Source organism: Xiphophorus hellerii, chromosome 20 (assembly GCF_003331165.1).
Source record: "Xiphophorus hellerii strain 12219 chromosome 20, Xiphophorus_hellerii-4.1, whole genome shotgun sequence".
NCBI lineage: Eukaryota > Metazoa > Chordata > Actinopteri > Cyprinodontiformes > Poeciliidae > Xiphophorus > Xiphophorus hellerii.
This window is the reverse complement of record NC_045691.1, coordinates 19,957,020-19,971,013: the sequence shown is the minus strand read 5'-3', so window position 1 is coordinate 19,971,013 and position 13,994 is coordinate 19,957,020. Positions and strand designations below refer to the sequence as shown.

The window sequence follows — 13,994 nt, the reverse complement described above, 5'->3', positions numbered from 1 at the left end:
GCAAACTGACCATGCCATGAGTTTGGGCTAAAAGTATTCTGCATGTGTAAATTAAACTTAACATTGTTTGATAAAAAGCTTGACAAAGGTTGGTAAAACTGTAGCAGTGTTTTGTCTGTGGTCAGATTTAAAACTAAATTGAATCAGAATCTAAATCTAAACTTTTTTAGACACACAATTTGTTATTTAACTATAAAAACTTTATATTTTGCAGAAATATTATGGCAAGAAGTTGATTTACATGCTTAGAACATTTTAGACCAAAGTTTGTGCCCATCTTGACTTCCAAAGATGGGCACAAACACCTGTTTTTGACTGTTACATTCTGTGTAAATATAATTAATTCCTCAGTTTTCTGTATTTGAAAACAAAGCCGCTCTTTAACTTGCTTTACCTTGCAGCAGTGTTCGTGTCAGATATTCAGTAAAGAAACTTTCTTTGTCAGGCTTTTACATTTGTTGCATGTGTGTTCTGTGTGACTGCAGGTAGTGATTGGGGATAAAGTGGTCCTGAACCCAGTCAACGCTGGTCAGCCGCTGCATGCTAGCACACATCAACTTGTGGATAACCCAGGATGCAACGAGGTTTGCTGTAGTTTACCTCTTAATCTGCCTGAACAGAGCCACCCTGGTTTCCAGCCTCTTCTCAGGACAGAAACAGCTCTGGTTAAAATCTCATGTGAGCCACACATTGTGTCTCTCTCGGAGCTTTCAGACATAGTTGTGTTTATTTCTTTTTGCCTTTTAGATAATCTTTCATGATGTTCTCCTATGAACATTAAAGTTGGTGGAATTGGCTCCTCAAAGTCTTGTTTAAATTATCTTTATTAGATCAAAATCAGCTTGTGTAGTTGAAACATTTTAGATTACAAGCTGCATCAGTTGTCTGTGGTTTTCCTCAGGGCTCTGTATCGGGTCTCATTCTGTTTATTATTAATCTTTTTCCTTCTTCTCACATTTTTGGCAAATAAGTCATCCATTTTTCTTCTACAACACTGAATTCCTTTGTGCCTTCTTTTGTCACTGATTGTGGTAAATTAAAGGATGGTGGTCTTCTAACCATTAAAAACTACATAGTGACATAACGGTTTTTTTGGAAGGAATTTATGTTCGGCATAAGTTTAATGAATTCTGTACTCTTTCCTTTATCGAAAGTTAAGAGCTGATATGTGTTTTTTGACAAGATCTTAAATTTTTGTTAGCTAACACTACTGTTCATTGTGCGATCTGGTTAGATCTTGTAATGTATAAAGAAATTTCATGTTCTATGGTTTGACACACAAACTTCTGTAAGATTTAAAATGGTATGATTTACTTTGTAGAGAACCCATACAATTGATTTTTAAGTTGCTCTGATGTTAAAATTCAATTTTGAAGGCAGTTAAAGCGTTGCTTTCAAGTTGCCATGGAAATTGTTTTCTTTAGTTGGGTGATTGTACACAGGATTGAGGAAAACAATTGCTCCACTTAGATTTCTCCCATTTTACTTTTCATGTCATCCAACAGATATACCATACACTTAAATACTTTACAAAGAATTTAGCAAATAGTTCTACTTTATGAGTTGTTGCAGTTCTGTGAACCAAAGCTTCAGTCACATCATCTCTCTTTGTATTTCAGGTGAACTCTGTAAATTGCAGCACCAGCTGGAAGATTGTCCTGTTTATGAAATGGAGCGACAACCAGGAGCGTGTCCTGAAAGGAGTGCGTTTCTCAGCGAATGCCAGATAACTCTTTCTCTGATGATTTATTTCAAACGGCTCTTTTTGGCACAGAATCTTTTCTCATTCTTAGAAAATATACTTGTACAATAAGTTAATTGCAGTTTTTAAAGTGAAAAACTGGGATAAATAATTCATTTTTCAACATGGTATTTACTTTGTGTAAACGCTTAAAACAGTCTCAGTTAAATAATGTCGAAGGGTTTCTAAGGTTTATTTTTTTCTTTAAAAATGTCGCATAATGTTGCTCGTCTAATCTGAGTGGGTTGCTTTGTTTCTGACAAACAAACAGTATCATCAGTCAGCAGTACATGGCTGTAAATGAGACTTTAAATCACTTTAAAAACTCAATGTTACTAACTTTCTGTTATTACTGAGAAAAATCAAGTGGACTATTCAGTCTGCTGGTTAACCTTTCTAGAATAAAGTACTGGCCCCAAAATTCCCAAAATTATTTAATAGCATTTGGTTACTTTCCCAAAACTGATTAAGTGAGAATGCTTTCCATTCACATTGATCAAATGTTGACCATCAGACATCACTAACAAGGTTTCCTATTTTAAAATGAGACTTTTTCAGCCATACTTTGCTGTAACTTATCTCTGCAGGGTGATGTTGTACGGTTGTTCCATGCAGAGCAGGAGAAGTTCCTCACATGCGACGATCACAGAAAAAAGCAATATGTTTTCCTTCGCACTACTGGGCGGCAGTCGGCTACCTCAGCTACTAGCAGCAAAGCCCTCTGGGAAATCGAGGTGAGCAGCAATCAATTCAAACCTGTTTTTGCTGGATGTGCTTTGAGCTGAAAATGATTTTCTTTGCTCCAGGTCGTACAGCATGATCCATGTCGAGGTGGTGCTGGCTACTGGAACAGCCTGTTCAGGTTCAAACACCTGGCCACAGGACACTACTTGGCTGCAGAGGTCAGTCTGTCCTTCTCCACTCCTCGCATGTTTGCTTGTGAGCAATAGAAAGTCAACCACTCTTGAATTTGTGCAGGTAAACCCAGAGTATGAAGAGGAGGGCCTCGATTTCCGCTCTCCGGTGAGAAAGTCTTGCTGAAGGCCTGACTTTTCATCACTAGTGTAGAGTTGCCACTGAAATAAAAACACCACTTTTAATTGGCTTGTCCATTAACACAAAAATAACCTGCTTCAAATCTCACACTGTTGTATTTATGAACATCTCAAACCTATTTTGGAGCTGCTATAATTAACAGGGATATGGAAAATATGTTTTATACTTTATTGACACAGGTAAACAGTCTCTGGTTGTTCTGGTTGCAAAGTGAATGCGTTATGCTTTGTTGTACAGCAGATGGCAGTCTTTGTCCATTAGTGTTGGTCTCTTGTTAATGAATGATTGAATGGTTCACGTTATTGTTGTTATTATGGAGTTTCAAACATTTTCTGGCCAATGCAGAAGAAGATGAATGAACTGTTCTCCTGCAGTTCACTTTTTCTCTGCTTTAAAAAAATGTATAAAAGAAAAGTAAAATTTCATCCATACAGCTATACATTCATCCATCATTTCAGGATTGCAGCATTGTAAAGACAAATCTCAACTTACATAAGTGTATACAACCCTGATTGAGCTCTTTATACATTTGTTGTGACTTTAACACCTAGTTTTACTAGCAGTACATGGATTTAGTTCCTAGAGTCCATGTTATCTTAGCGATTACTGGCATGCGTTTCACCAGTCAGTTTCTAAAACACAATAATTTGCCCTTGAAGAGGTTTCTAATTTTTCATTCAGTTTCTAATGGGATTTTTAATTTCTTTTATAGCTGGACTCAGAGCAAGACCCCTTGAGAGCCCGCTTGAAAATTGTCCAAGATAAAGTTTTGTACACACTCATATCGGTTCCTGATGGAAACGACATCTCCTCCATATTTGAGCTGGACCCGACCACCTTAAGAGGGGGGGACTCTCTGGTACCCAGGTAGGAAAGACGTATATTGTCACGAAATATTGTGAGTTGGACTCTACTTAACTTTTGTGGTTTGAGAATCACTTACCCAATTGGAAAATTCATCTGAGTAACTATCTACCACATTTAATTTTGGAAATCAAACAACAGAGATGTTGTAGTTTGGGGACTTCCAAAGTATATTACATCACTGCGATGTGTTTCTGAAATAGAGCCTGGATTGAGTGTGTGGTGGTACTTTCCAGGCTAAGAGATTCAGGTACTGACAACGACTGATAAAGATTATCTGCTCGTCCTGCAGATAATTGTAATTTTGGCTGCTGAATGTGAAAGATATTGGTCTGTCTTTCATACTGGTGCTATTAATGGCAGTAGTCCTTATGTGTTCAAAGATTATGAAACAAATGCAGCACAAACTCCCAGTATTGACTAGAACAGTTTGAGAAATGGAAAAATTTTAATCGTATATAATAGATAAACACAAACCGTTATGCCGGACAAGCATAACGGTGAAGTGGAAAGAAAGTAGAGATGATTTTTACAAATTTTACAAATAATCTGCAAAGTGTTGTGTTCGTTTGTTCTATTTACTCTAAAATCCTTCAATTAAAACATTTAATCCCTCATCTGAAAGTGGTAAGGATGTGGCCCAACTGCAGACAATGTCACAATATGGTTTTCCACCTTAACTACCAGGTCAGGCAACTGAGCGTTAATCAGGGGCAGGGTAACTCTGGAGGAGTTGCAGAGCTCCACTGCTCTGGTGGTAGAATTTATCGACATAACTATTAGCCGTGCACAAATCTGACTTTTGAGGTACGGCTTTAAAAGCCATTGTTTGAAAGCAAACAATTATAAGAAGGCTCTGGTCAAATTAAACTGAAGTTGAAGTTTTTGACACAATTTTTAACCTGCTCTACCACCACAAATGAAAGTATGGCTGAGACTTTTACCTTATGACAGAAACTCTTGCCAGTTTCTCCATGTTTATGAGCGCCAGTCAGGGGAAACTTTTGTGTTACTGGTTACACTGACAGCCTTAAAAAGAATCAACCATGTGTACTTTAAATTGAAAAGAACTATTTAAAACAAATATCCTTTCAGAAACTCGTATGTGCGCCTCCGACACCTCTGCACCAACACGTGGGTTCACAGCACTAACCAGCCGATAGACAAGGAAGAAGAAAAGCCTGTTATGCTGCGAGTAAGTGACTAATCTCATTTCTAACTTTTATTTAGCTTTTTGCCCAAAGATTTATTTTTGTTGAAGAAATGTTTATAGAATATTTAATAGTGAATTTGCATTTATATTTTAACCCTTAATAAGGCCCCAAAATGAATCAGATTTCCTCTGATAAGTAAAAAAACAAAATTGATTTTCTTTCTGATTCAAGATTGGCACATCTGCATATAAAGAGGATAAAGAGGCTTTCGCCATCGTGCCCGTCTCCCCGGCTGAAGTGAGGGACCTTGATTTTGCCAATGATGCCAGTAAAGTCCTGGCCTCTATTGCAGGAAAGCTGGAAAAAGGCACCATCACACAAAACGAGAGGAGGTAGAAAACACAGCAGCACTGTGGAGTTGTTTCCTTGAAGATGATTTTGTTGTTAATTTGTGTTTGTGTCTAGGCCTGTCGCGATAAACGATAAATCGATTAATCGTACGATAAATTAAAACTATCGACGTCATTTTAATTATCGGCATTATCGTCTCTTCCGGCCTTTTTCTCTTTCTGTTAATGACACTGAATGGAAAAAGGCTCAACTCCGGTGCTCTCCACTGACCCTCCCTTCCTCAGTGTAAAGCCCAGCGCACACTACACGGTCTTAGAGCTGTCGGCCGATTGTCGGCCCATTTTCAAAACCTGACAGACCACACATTAGCCGACAGAAATCCGAGGTATAACGGTTCGATCGGGTTCGTTCCTGCCGTGTGGTGTCCAACAATGGGCACAAAATAATGGCTACAAGTCCAGTGAACTAATTGTAAAACCAGGCATTAATCAATGCTTTACTACAATCTACCTGCAATGCATGTTGCTAGTGTCAGCGTAAAGTCCTGACTGAATGAAAATCATTATAACTTATTTACGTCACGTTAACGAAGAACAGCTGAAAAGTTACCGGGTTTATCAACTGTGGTAGCAATTTCGCTCCAACTCCTCCCCTTGTCATTTCTATATTCTTTGCATGTTGAATAAACATTAATGTTGTTTCCACATATCATCTCCGATGTCCGCTGGACTTCGGGTTGCGCCGTTTCAGCTGTTTGGGATTCCCCGACGTAATTTCCCCTCAGAAAGTGCGGGGGAGAATCCGCGCTTTCTGATTGGCTACCTGTCACATTCAACAGGCTGCGTTAAGCTTCCAGTCGGGGAAAACCCCTGATTTAGATCAGAGGACGATCTACCATAACACACCACACAATCTTAGAAAGATCAACGTTTTAAGATTGTTGTAAAGGGAAAAATAGGAGCAAAAAATCATGTAGTGTGAACTATTGCATCAGGTAGTCAATGTGCCCATCTTCTCTATTTAAATCTAATTATTACTGAAGGGCAACATAATATACAGACTTCATAATCTGCACTCTTTTGGTTGAATGCAGTATTTATTTCCACTTTTACTTTATGTTGTTTAGTTTTTTTTTTCAAGTGCGTTTTTTGTTAATGGAGACTGAGAATCCATTTTATTTTTGTTTTTGGTTGTTTTGTTTATTTTGTTTATCAGTTGCAGTGTTTAGTGTTCTTTTGAAAATAAAGTGTATCTATCTTTGGCAAGAAATCGCATGCATTATTATGTCATTTCCATTAAATCAGTGTAAAAAGGTCTTCAAACAATATTATCGTTTATCGCAATAATTTCTGAGACAATTAATCGCTCAGCAAAATTTGCTATCGTGACAGGCCTAATTGTGTCTTTTTTTGTAATGAATAAATTCAGGGCTGTTACAAAGCTCCTGGAGGATTTGGTGTTCTTTGTGGTGGACATTCCCAACAACGGACAGGATGTTCTGGAAATTATGGTGAACAAACCCAATAGGGAGCGACAGAAACTCATGAGAGAACAGAATATTCTCAAACAGGTAATGCAATAAAGGAAGAATGGGCACTTCTTGTAAAACTCCCCTGACCTCTTCCTCCTCCTCTGATTTTTGTAGTTTTGTGTGAAAGTGGTATAAAAAGTGGACTTTTTGCATGGTTGCAGTTATCACAATCTCCTTCCTGCTTGCAGATCTTCAAGCTGCTGCAGGCACCCTTCACAGACAGCGGGGATGGGCCCATGCTGCGACTGGAGGAGCTGGCTGACCAGCGTCATGCCCCCTTCAGACACATCTGCCGCTTGTGTTACAGGGTCCTGCGTCACTCTCAACAGGATTATCGCAAGAATCAGGTACAATTGGTCCACCATGAACATTATTTAATACTCACCACTGCAATATGAGAGGGCCGTAGGGGCTTGTTTTCCTGAGGAAAAGAGTCATTGTTATGTAGTAACATTAAAGCAATAACAAATATATAATGCAGTTGAACATCCAGTCCAGTCTGCAGTTTGAGCTGCTAATGTACCATGCTCATTTAAATGTTCCATGTCATGAAAACCTTGTTGCATCTGCACATAACCAGTGTTTTATTTTTCTTTTTTGTTTCTTGCAGGAATATATCGCCAAACAGTTTCGCTTCATGCAGAAACAGATCGGCTACGATGTGCTGGCCGAGGACACCATCACAGCTTTGCTCCATAACAATCGCAAGTTACTGGAGAAGCACATTACTGCTGCAGAGATTGACACATTTGTGAGCTTGGTCCGCAAAAACCGGGAGCCCAGGTGTTTGTTTGATTATCTGATCTGTTTTTTTTTTTTTTTTTTTTTTTTTTAATGGTTGAACAACTCATAAGTTATAGATGTTCTTTGACCCTCAGGGTGGTGTGCAATTCAGTTTTGTGTTCCCTGTGTTTGTATCCAGGTTCTTGGATTATTTGTCAGACCTGTGTGTGTCGATGAACAAGTCCATCCCTGTGACACAGGAGCTCATCTGTACTGCAGTGTTGGATCCAGCCAATGCAGACATCCTCATAGAAACAAAGTAACAAGTTTTTCTGTTGCACCTCAGGTTGCCACTAAAGATACTATAACGACTTTATTGGTCCTATTTCCTGTCCAAACAGAGCAGTAATTAGAAAAAAAACTTGGACCATTGATTAATACTAATAAATAAATACAGATGCAGTTATAAATGACAGTTCGATCAAGACTTTTGAAGAATTATGTGACAGATTCTTCATCAAGTCTTACTAGAAATTGATAGACACATAGATTTGTCAGTTTCCAGGCAAGTAAATGGCCATTAAGCTCAGTCCTCAAATTTTACATAGGGTTAAAAAATGGAGTCTTTCCAGAAGTCAAAAATTGGCCACAGAGATGACTTTTTCACAAATGGTCTGGTTGTTTTGGAAAGCTTTTTTAAAAAAGTAAAAATTAAAATAAAATAAGCATATGACAACTCTCTTTTTTATTAATTCAGATTATATTTGATATAAAATATCTGATTCCAGATATAAAAATAGTTCCAAAGCACTTAAGTGTAGAGGAAAAAAAAAAAAACAGAATTTTTTATTTTTTCAAAGTATCATAAGTATTTGAGCTTATTAGCATAGTTTCCACCCTGCATATAAAGTTGATCTTTTGTATTGAATTCATATTTGTAAACATCATTGTCTGTGCTTATGTTGAGTGACTGAAACTTACATGCATTATCATTTTATAGAGAGAGCACTAGTGAACAGGCAAAGATTATTTCTTTTTTTTTTAAATCAACAAGTCTAAACATAAATTAAATTAAATACAAAAATAAATCGGTTATTTTTCTTTCTTTTGATTAACTTTTTTTCAGACTGGTGCTCTCAAGGTTTGAGATTGAGGGATCGCAGCTGGGGGAGAACTCTGTGGAGGTAGAAGAGGATGAGGAGGAAGTCTGGTTGTTCTGGAACAACAGCGACAAAGAGATGCGCAGCAAAAGCGTCAGGGAGATGGCCCAGGATGCCAAAGAGGGCCAGAAGGAGGATAAAGAAGTGATCAGTTACTACAGGTACATTTCTGGATCTCATTTTAGCTGGGCTGAGCAACCCTTATAATTTGGATCGTTGATTAGTCTGATTCATTCGGGACAGGTATCAGCTCAACTTGTTTGCCAGGATGTGCTTGGATCGGCAGTATCTAGCAATCAACAAAATTTCCGTTCAGCTGGATGTCGACCTGATATTACGATGCATGTCGGATGAAGACTTGCCCTTTGACCTTCGAGCCTCTTTCTGTCGGCTGATGCTGCACATGCACGTGGATCGGGATCCACAGGAGCAAGTCACGCCAGTCAAATATGCACGGCTTTGGTCTGAGATCCCGTCAAAAATCTCCATTAATGAGTGAGAAATGGGCCGCAAACAAAACCCTTTGTTACTTCAGGCTTCCTTTGTATTCATTGTAAAATCTGCTTGTATTTAGTTGTCTTTTAAAGCTGTGTTTATCCTTTAACTTGAAGCTACGACAATGATGGAACGACCAAAGATAATATTAAGGAGCGATTCTGGCAGACTATGGAGTTTGTTGAAAACTACCTCAGGGATGTGGTGTGTCAGAACTTCCCGTTTGCAGACAAGGAAAAGAACAAGCTCACCTCTGAGGTCAGTATGGCCAATATAGCTCCTTGTAAAAGGATTCACTTCATTTGAACTTTTTTCACATTTTGTCCCTTTAAGCTACATACTTCTGTATATTTTATGTGGTTGACCAACACCTGGCAGTCCATAATAGTGAAGTGCAAAGAAAATGATGCTTGTCTGTTGTCAGTTTTTATGATGCTGTTTGCTGTAATAATGTTTAACAAACATCTCAGGCCTTCACAACATCTAGATTTGCATTGTTGACTTGTGAAAGCAATTGGTATGAAAGTAAAGGGTGCAGAATACATTTTCATGTCAAACTTTTCAGAATTGTAAATGTACAAAATCTCTAATAATATGCAGCTTATTTTTTCTACTTCATAATTATGCAATACATTGTGTTAATCTGTTACATAAATTTATGATAAAATACTTTGAACTTGTAGTTTTCAAACTTGCATCTGTTTTTCTTATTTCAGGTGGTGAATCTGGCCAGAAATCTCATTTATTTTGGCTTCTACAACTTCAGTGACCTGCTCAGACTAACCAAGATCCTACTGGCTATTCTGGATTGTGTCCATGTGAGCACTGTTTTCCCGTTCACCAAGCTGGAAAAAGGAGATGGGGGCAGAGGTAAACCAACCCAGAGCAGCGAGTTGAGGACGTGAATCTGGTGGCCATGAGGTTGATTTGTGTTTGTGTGTTTATATGCTTTCAGGCAGTAATGTGATGAGGTCCATTCATGGCGTAGGAGAACTGATGTCCCAGGTAGTCCTGAGAGGAGGCGGGTTCCTTCCTATCAATACAAACAGTGACTCGAATGGAGACACGGTGAAGACACAGATTGAGCCTGAGAAACAGGACATATTGGTCATGGACACTAAGCTCAAGATTATAGAGATCCTGCAGGTGAAATACACATTGTTTAGGAAATGAAATCTGAATGTTTCATGGTCAATATTCCTGGATTGTATTTCATCTTTACTCCTGCAGTTTATCCTGAATGTCCGCCTGGACTACAGGATCTCCTGTCTTCTGTCGATCTTTAAAAGGGAGTTTGATGAGAGTACTTCCCAGAACGAGTTATCTATAAGTGGATCAGTAGAAGGGCCAAATAATATCCCAGGTTAGGTTTATCCTTAGATGCATTATACACCAAAGTTGGGTCCACTAGAAACTGATTTTGAGTGTTTTCCTAAAATCCAGGAGCTTTGGATTTTGAAAACATAGAGGAGCAGGCGGAGGCGATCTTTGGTGGAAGGTAAAGTTAGACTATACTCAGAACATAAAGTTAAATAAGATGTATTTCTATGAAAGCATGGTTTTTCTGTGTGTTCAGTGAGGAGAATACACCTCTCGACTTGGACGATCACGGCGGTCGAACCTTCTTAAGGGTCTTGCTCCACTTAACCATGCATGAGTATCCTCCGCTGGTGTCCAGAGCCCTGCACCTGCTCTTCAGGCATTTCAGCCAGAGGCAGGAGGTCCTACAGGCATTCAAACAGGTAACCCCTGCTGCTAAACATATTAATGTCAAATTTATTTATATTTCACAAGAACAAAAGTAGGGTGTCGCTGGTGAAATGCTTTTCTCCTGCAAGGAAAAAGACATTTTGGAGATTTGATATTAAAGATGGATGGAGCTAAAAACAGGAACATCCTGGGATAAAACCTTTTAGAAGCTTAAGACTTGATACTGGGGTGGAGGTTTACCTTCCAGCTGGACAACAATCCTAAATATAGAGTCACAGCTACAATCAAATGATTTAGATCAAGACTGGTCATGGATTCAATTTGGAATAGGGGTCATGTTCATATGTTGGGCTGATCCATTCTGACTGATCTTGGCCCATTCTACAGAGAACATACATAGAGACATATCGCAAAAGAGCAAAACCAAAGGTGATCCTACAGATTATTGACTTAGGGAGGGAAAACAAACCCACGCCATATTTATTCAATTTCTTTTTGTAAAAAAGAAAAATTAAATAAATAACAGCCACGTATTATTTCCACTGCACACTACTGCACTACTTTGTGTTAGTCAATAGAAACCCCTTAAAAGATATTTAGATTTCTATTTGTAACATGACAAAATGAAAAACACTGTAAGTTTAATACTTATTTTTAGGACTCTTAAAGTAAGCGAATCAGCTACTATCACATTTTGAAAACATTAGAATATATAAAATAAAGATAATTTACTTCCTGGAAAAATAAAGCCTTTATACCTCCAGTAAACACACATTACTTCTACAGCAATTACTTGTTGGATTCTATATAATTATTTCCCTCTAGTGGATTCTGCAATGATCTCTATATCCCCATAACTTTGATAACAGGTGCAGTTACTAGTCACCAGCCAAGATGTGGACAATTATAAGCAGATAAAGGAAGATCTGGACAAGCTGCGATCTATAGTTGAGAAATCTGAGCTGTGGGTGTACAAGAGGCAGGGACCAGATGAGGGCTTGGATGGAGGAGAGGGGATGCCAGCTGAACCAGAACCTCAAAAGGTGTGCTTTGTTTTACATCATGCAAACTGAGGGTAAACACAGCCACTGTAAGGTCATGTTCCTTAACACCCGATGCTGGCTTCTGCAGGACGCAGCGGCCACAGACAAACCAAGGAAGGCAGAAAGTGCCAGCAGCAAAAACTACAGGGTGATAAAAGAGGTGATAAAAGTTAATGCCAAAATGAAAGATTTTGCATAATAAATGAAATTTTATTTCCCACATGTTTAATATTGTTGGTGTTTTCCTTCTACATCATGCTTCCCCCACAGGTCCTGCTTCGTCTCAGCAGATTGTGCATCCAAGAAGGTCTGTCGGGTAGAAAGAGCCGAAAACAGCAGCAGAGGCTGCTAAGAAACATGGGGGCTCATGCTGTGGTTCTGGAGCTGCTGCAGATTCCTTATGAAAAGGTAAAAACGGTTTCAAATTACATATTTATTGATTGTATGTGTGACTAAAAGTGATCATAACTTGGTTATTTTATCTTTCAGGGAGAAGATGTACGCATGCAGGACAACATGAAACTAGCCCATCAGTTTCTGCAGAACTTCTGTGCAGGAAACCAGCAGAACCAGGCCCTGCTCCATAAACACATCAATCTTTTCCTCAATCCAGGGGTCAGCTGTCCTTCCTCACCTGGCCTCAAACCCACAGCAGTGATATAAACCTTAGATTATGACTCACTGGTCCTTTGTGCTTCCTGTCATTCAGATCTTAGAAGCCATCACTATGCAGCACATCTTCATGAACAACTTCCAGCTGTGTAGCGAGATCAACGATCGCGTGGTCCAGCACTTCGTCCACTGTATTGAAACGCACGGCCGCAACGTGCAGTACCTCAAATTCTTACAGACGATCGTCAAGGCGGAGAACAAGTTCATCAAAAAGTGTCAGGATATCGTCATGGCAGAGGTTGTGCCTGTTTCCAAATGTAACTTATAAAATACTCGCTCTCTGAATTTGTTCCCATTTTGTCATGTGACAAACACAACCTGTGTTTATGTATTTATTTTAATGTTTTTGTGAGAGACTAACACCATGCATATCGGGTCCATCTTTATGAAATTTAATGTCAGTATAGAGCTGCTTACAAATCATCTCCATGGTAAAAGCGATGCATTGTTCTCACCAGAAATAGTGAAGCTGTTCAGAGGGTTGATGAAGCTGCAATCAGGACAATGCCAAGACAAAACTTGTTAGGAACTGCCCAAGACTCCAGACTGAACTGGAGTACATTTTCCAGCATTGCAACAACCCTAAACATTTGTTACAATGACCCTGTTAAGTCAAACTTAAATATACAAATACTCTAAGACTGATGTTCTCCATTCAGTCTGATTGAGTTTGCATAATTTTGCAAAGCAGAATGGGCAATATTTATTTCTAGCAAAAAAGTTTCTAAATGGGCAAGGGTTGTAGAGACATGCCCTAAAGGACTTGCATCTATTGTTTCTGCAAAGTAATATTGACCCAACGGGGAATATCAATAGAAATGCAAACCCCATTTTGAAAACTACAAATTATTTTAACACTTGAGTGATTCACTAATCTGGGTTGGCCTGTCACATTAAGTAACATGAGAAAATGTGGAAATAAACAGACAGGAATACATTTGCAAAGTTCTCTATATCACTGTTCTTCTTTGGCATTATTCTATGTTTCTCATACAGCTAGTGAATGCAGGAGAAGATGTTCTGGTCTTCTACAACGATCGGGCCTCCTTCCAGACTTTGGTCAACATGATGCGGTCGGAGCGAGATCGGATGGATGAGAACAGCCCGCTCAGGTACCACATACACCTGGTGGAGCTGTTGGCTGTCTGCACTGAGGGCAAGAACGTCTACACTGAGATAAAGTGCAACTCCCTGTTACCGCTGGACGACATAGTGCGGGTCGTAACCCATGACGACTGCATCCCTGAGGTGACTGGAGAAGCACGTTGCATTTGTTATGTATTTAGAAACATGTTTTGTCACTAATTTTGTTTCCTTGCTGTAATCCCTCAGATCAAGATTGCATACATCAACTTTCTGAACCACTGCTATGTGGACACTGAGGTGGAAATGAAGGAGATCTACACCTCCAACCACATGTGGAAGCTCTTTGACAACTTTCTGGTTGACATTTGCAGCGTAAGGAGCATTATGCCTTCTTTATGTGGAAAATAA

At 39.0% G+C, this 13,994-nt stretch overlaps 1 protein-coding gene across 11 annotated transcripts in view; it reads left to right on the top strand.

Moving 5' to 3' along the window:
* LOC116710459 (inositol 1,4,5-trisphosphate receptor type 1-like) overlaps nucleotides 1–13,994 on the top strand; it is an 86,977-nt gene that overhangs the window by 20,341 nt on the left and 52,642 nt on the right. For 8 of the 11 annotated variants that reach the window (XM_032549495.1, XM_032549501.1, XM_032549496.1 and 5 more), the window contains 27 exons: nucleotides 486–584; nucleotides 1,620–1,703; nucleotides 2,329–2,475; nucleotides 2,548–2,643; nucleotides 2,720–2,764; nucleotides 3,510–3,664; nucleotides 4,757–4,856; nucleotides 5,047–5,207; nucleotides 6,595–6,736; nucleotides 6,886–7,044; nucleotides 7,308–7,480; nucleotides 7,620–7,739; nucleotides 8,547–8,741; nucleotides 8,824–9,075; nucleotides 9,192–9,333; nucleotides 9,792–9,945; nucleotides 10,031–10,221; nucleotides 10,306–10,438; nucleotides 10,519–10,573; nucleotides 10,652–10,817; nucleotides 11,655–11,828; nucleotides 11,917–11,988; nucleotides 12,099–12,236; nucleotides 12,318–12,443; nucleotides 12,538–12,738; nucleotides 13,497–13,748; nucleotides 13,833–13,958. In XM_032549495.1, the coding sequence (XP_032405386.1) occupies nucleotides 486–584; nucleotides 1,620–1,703; nucleotides 2,329–2,475; nucleotides 2,548–2,643; nucleotides 2,720–2,764; nucleotides 3,510–3,664; nucleotides 4,757–4,856; nucleotides 5,047–5,207; nucleotides 6,595–6,736; nucleotides 6,886–7,044; nucleotides 7,308–7,480; nucleotides 7,620–7,739; nucleotides 8,547–8,741; nucleotides 8,824–9,075; nucleotides 9,192–9,333; nucleotides 9,792–9,945; nucleotides 10,031–10,221; nucleotides 10,306–10,438; nucleotides 10,519–10,573; nucleotides 10,652–10,817; nucleotides 11,655–11,828; nucleotides 11,917–11,988; nucleotides 12,099–12,236; nucleotides 12,318–12,443; nucleotides 12,538–12,738; nucleotides 13,497–13,748; nucleotides 13,833–13,958 (3,858 nt within the window). The remainder of the gene's footprint in view (nucleotides 1–485; nucleotides 585–1,619; nucleotides 1,704–2,328; nucleotides 2,476–2,547; nucleotides 2,644–2,719; nucleotides 2,765–3,509; nucleotides 3,665–4,756; nucleotides 4,857–5,046; nucleotides 5,208–6,594; nucleotides 6,737–6,885; nucleotides 7,045–7,307; nucleotides 7,481–7,619; nucleotides 7,740–8,546; nucleotides 8,742–8,823; nucleotides 9,076–9,191; nucleotides 9,334–9,791; nucleotides 9,946–10,030; nucleotides 10,222–10,305; nucleotides 10,439–10,518; nucleotides 10,574–10,651; nucleotides 10,818–11,654; nucleotides 11,829–11,916; nucleotides 11,989–12,098; nucleotides 12,237–12,317; nucleotides 12,444–12,537; nucleotides 12,739–13,496; nucleotides 13,749–13,832; nucleotides 13,959–13,994) is intronic. The other 3 variants (XM_032549502.1, XM_032549499.1, XM_032549498.1) reach the window with 1 other exon arrangement.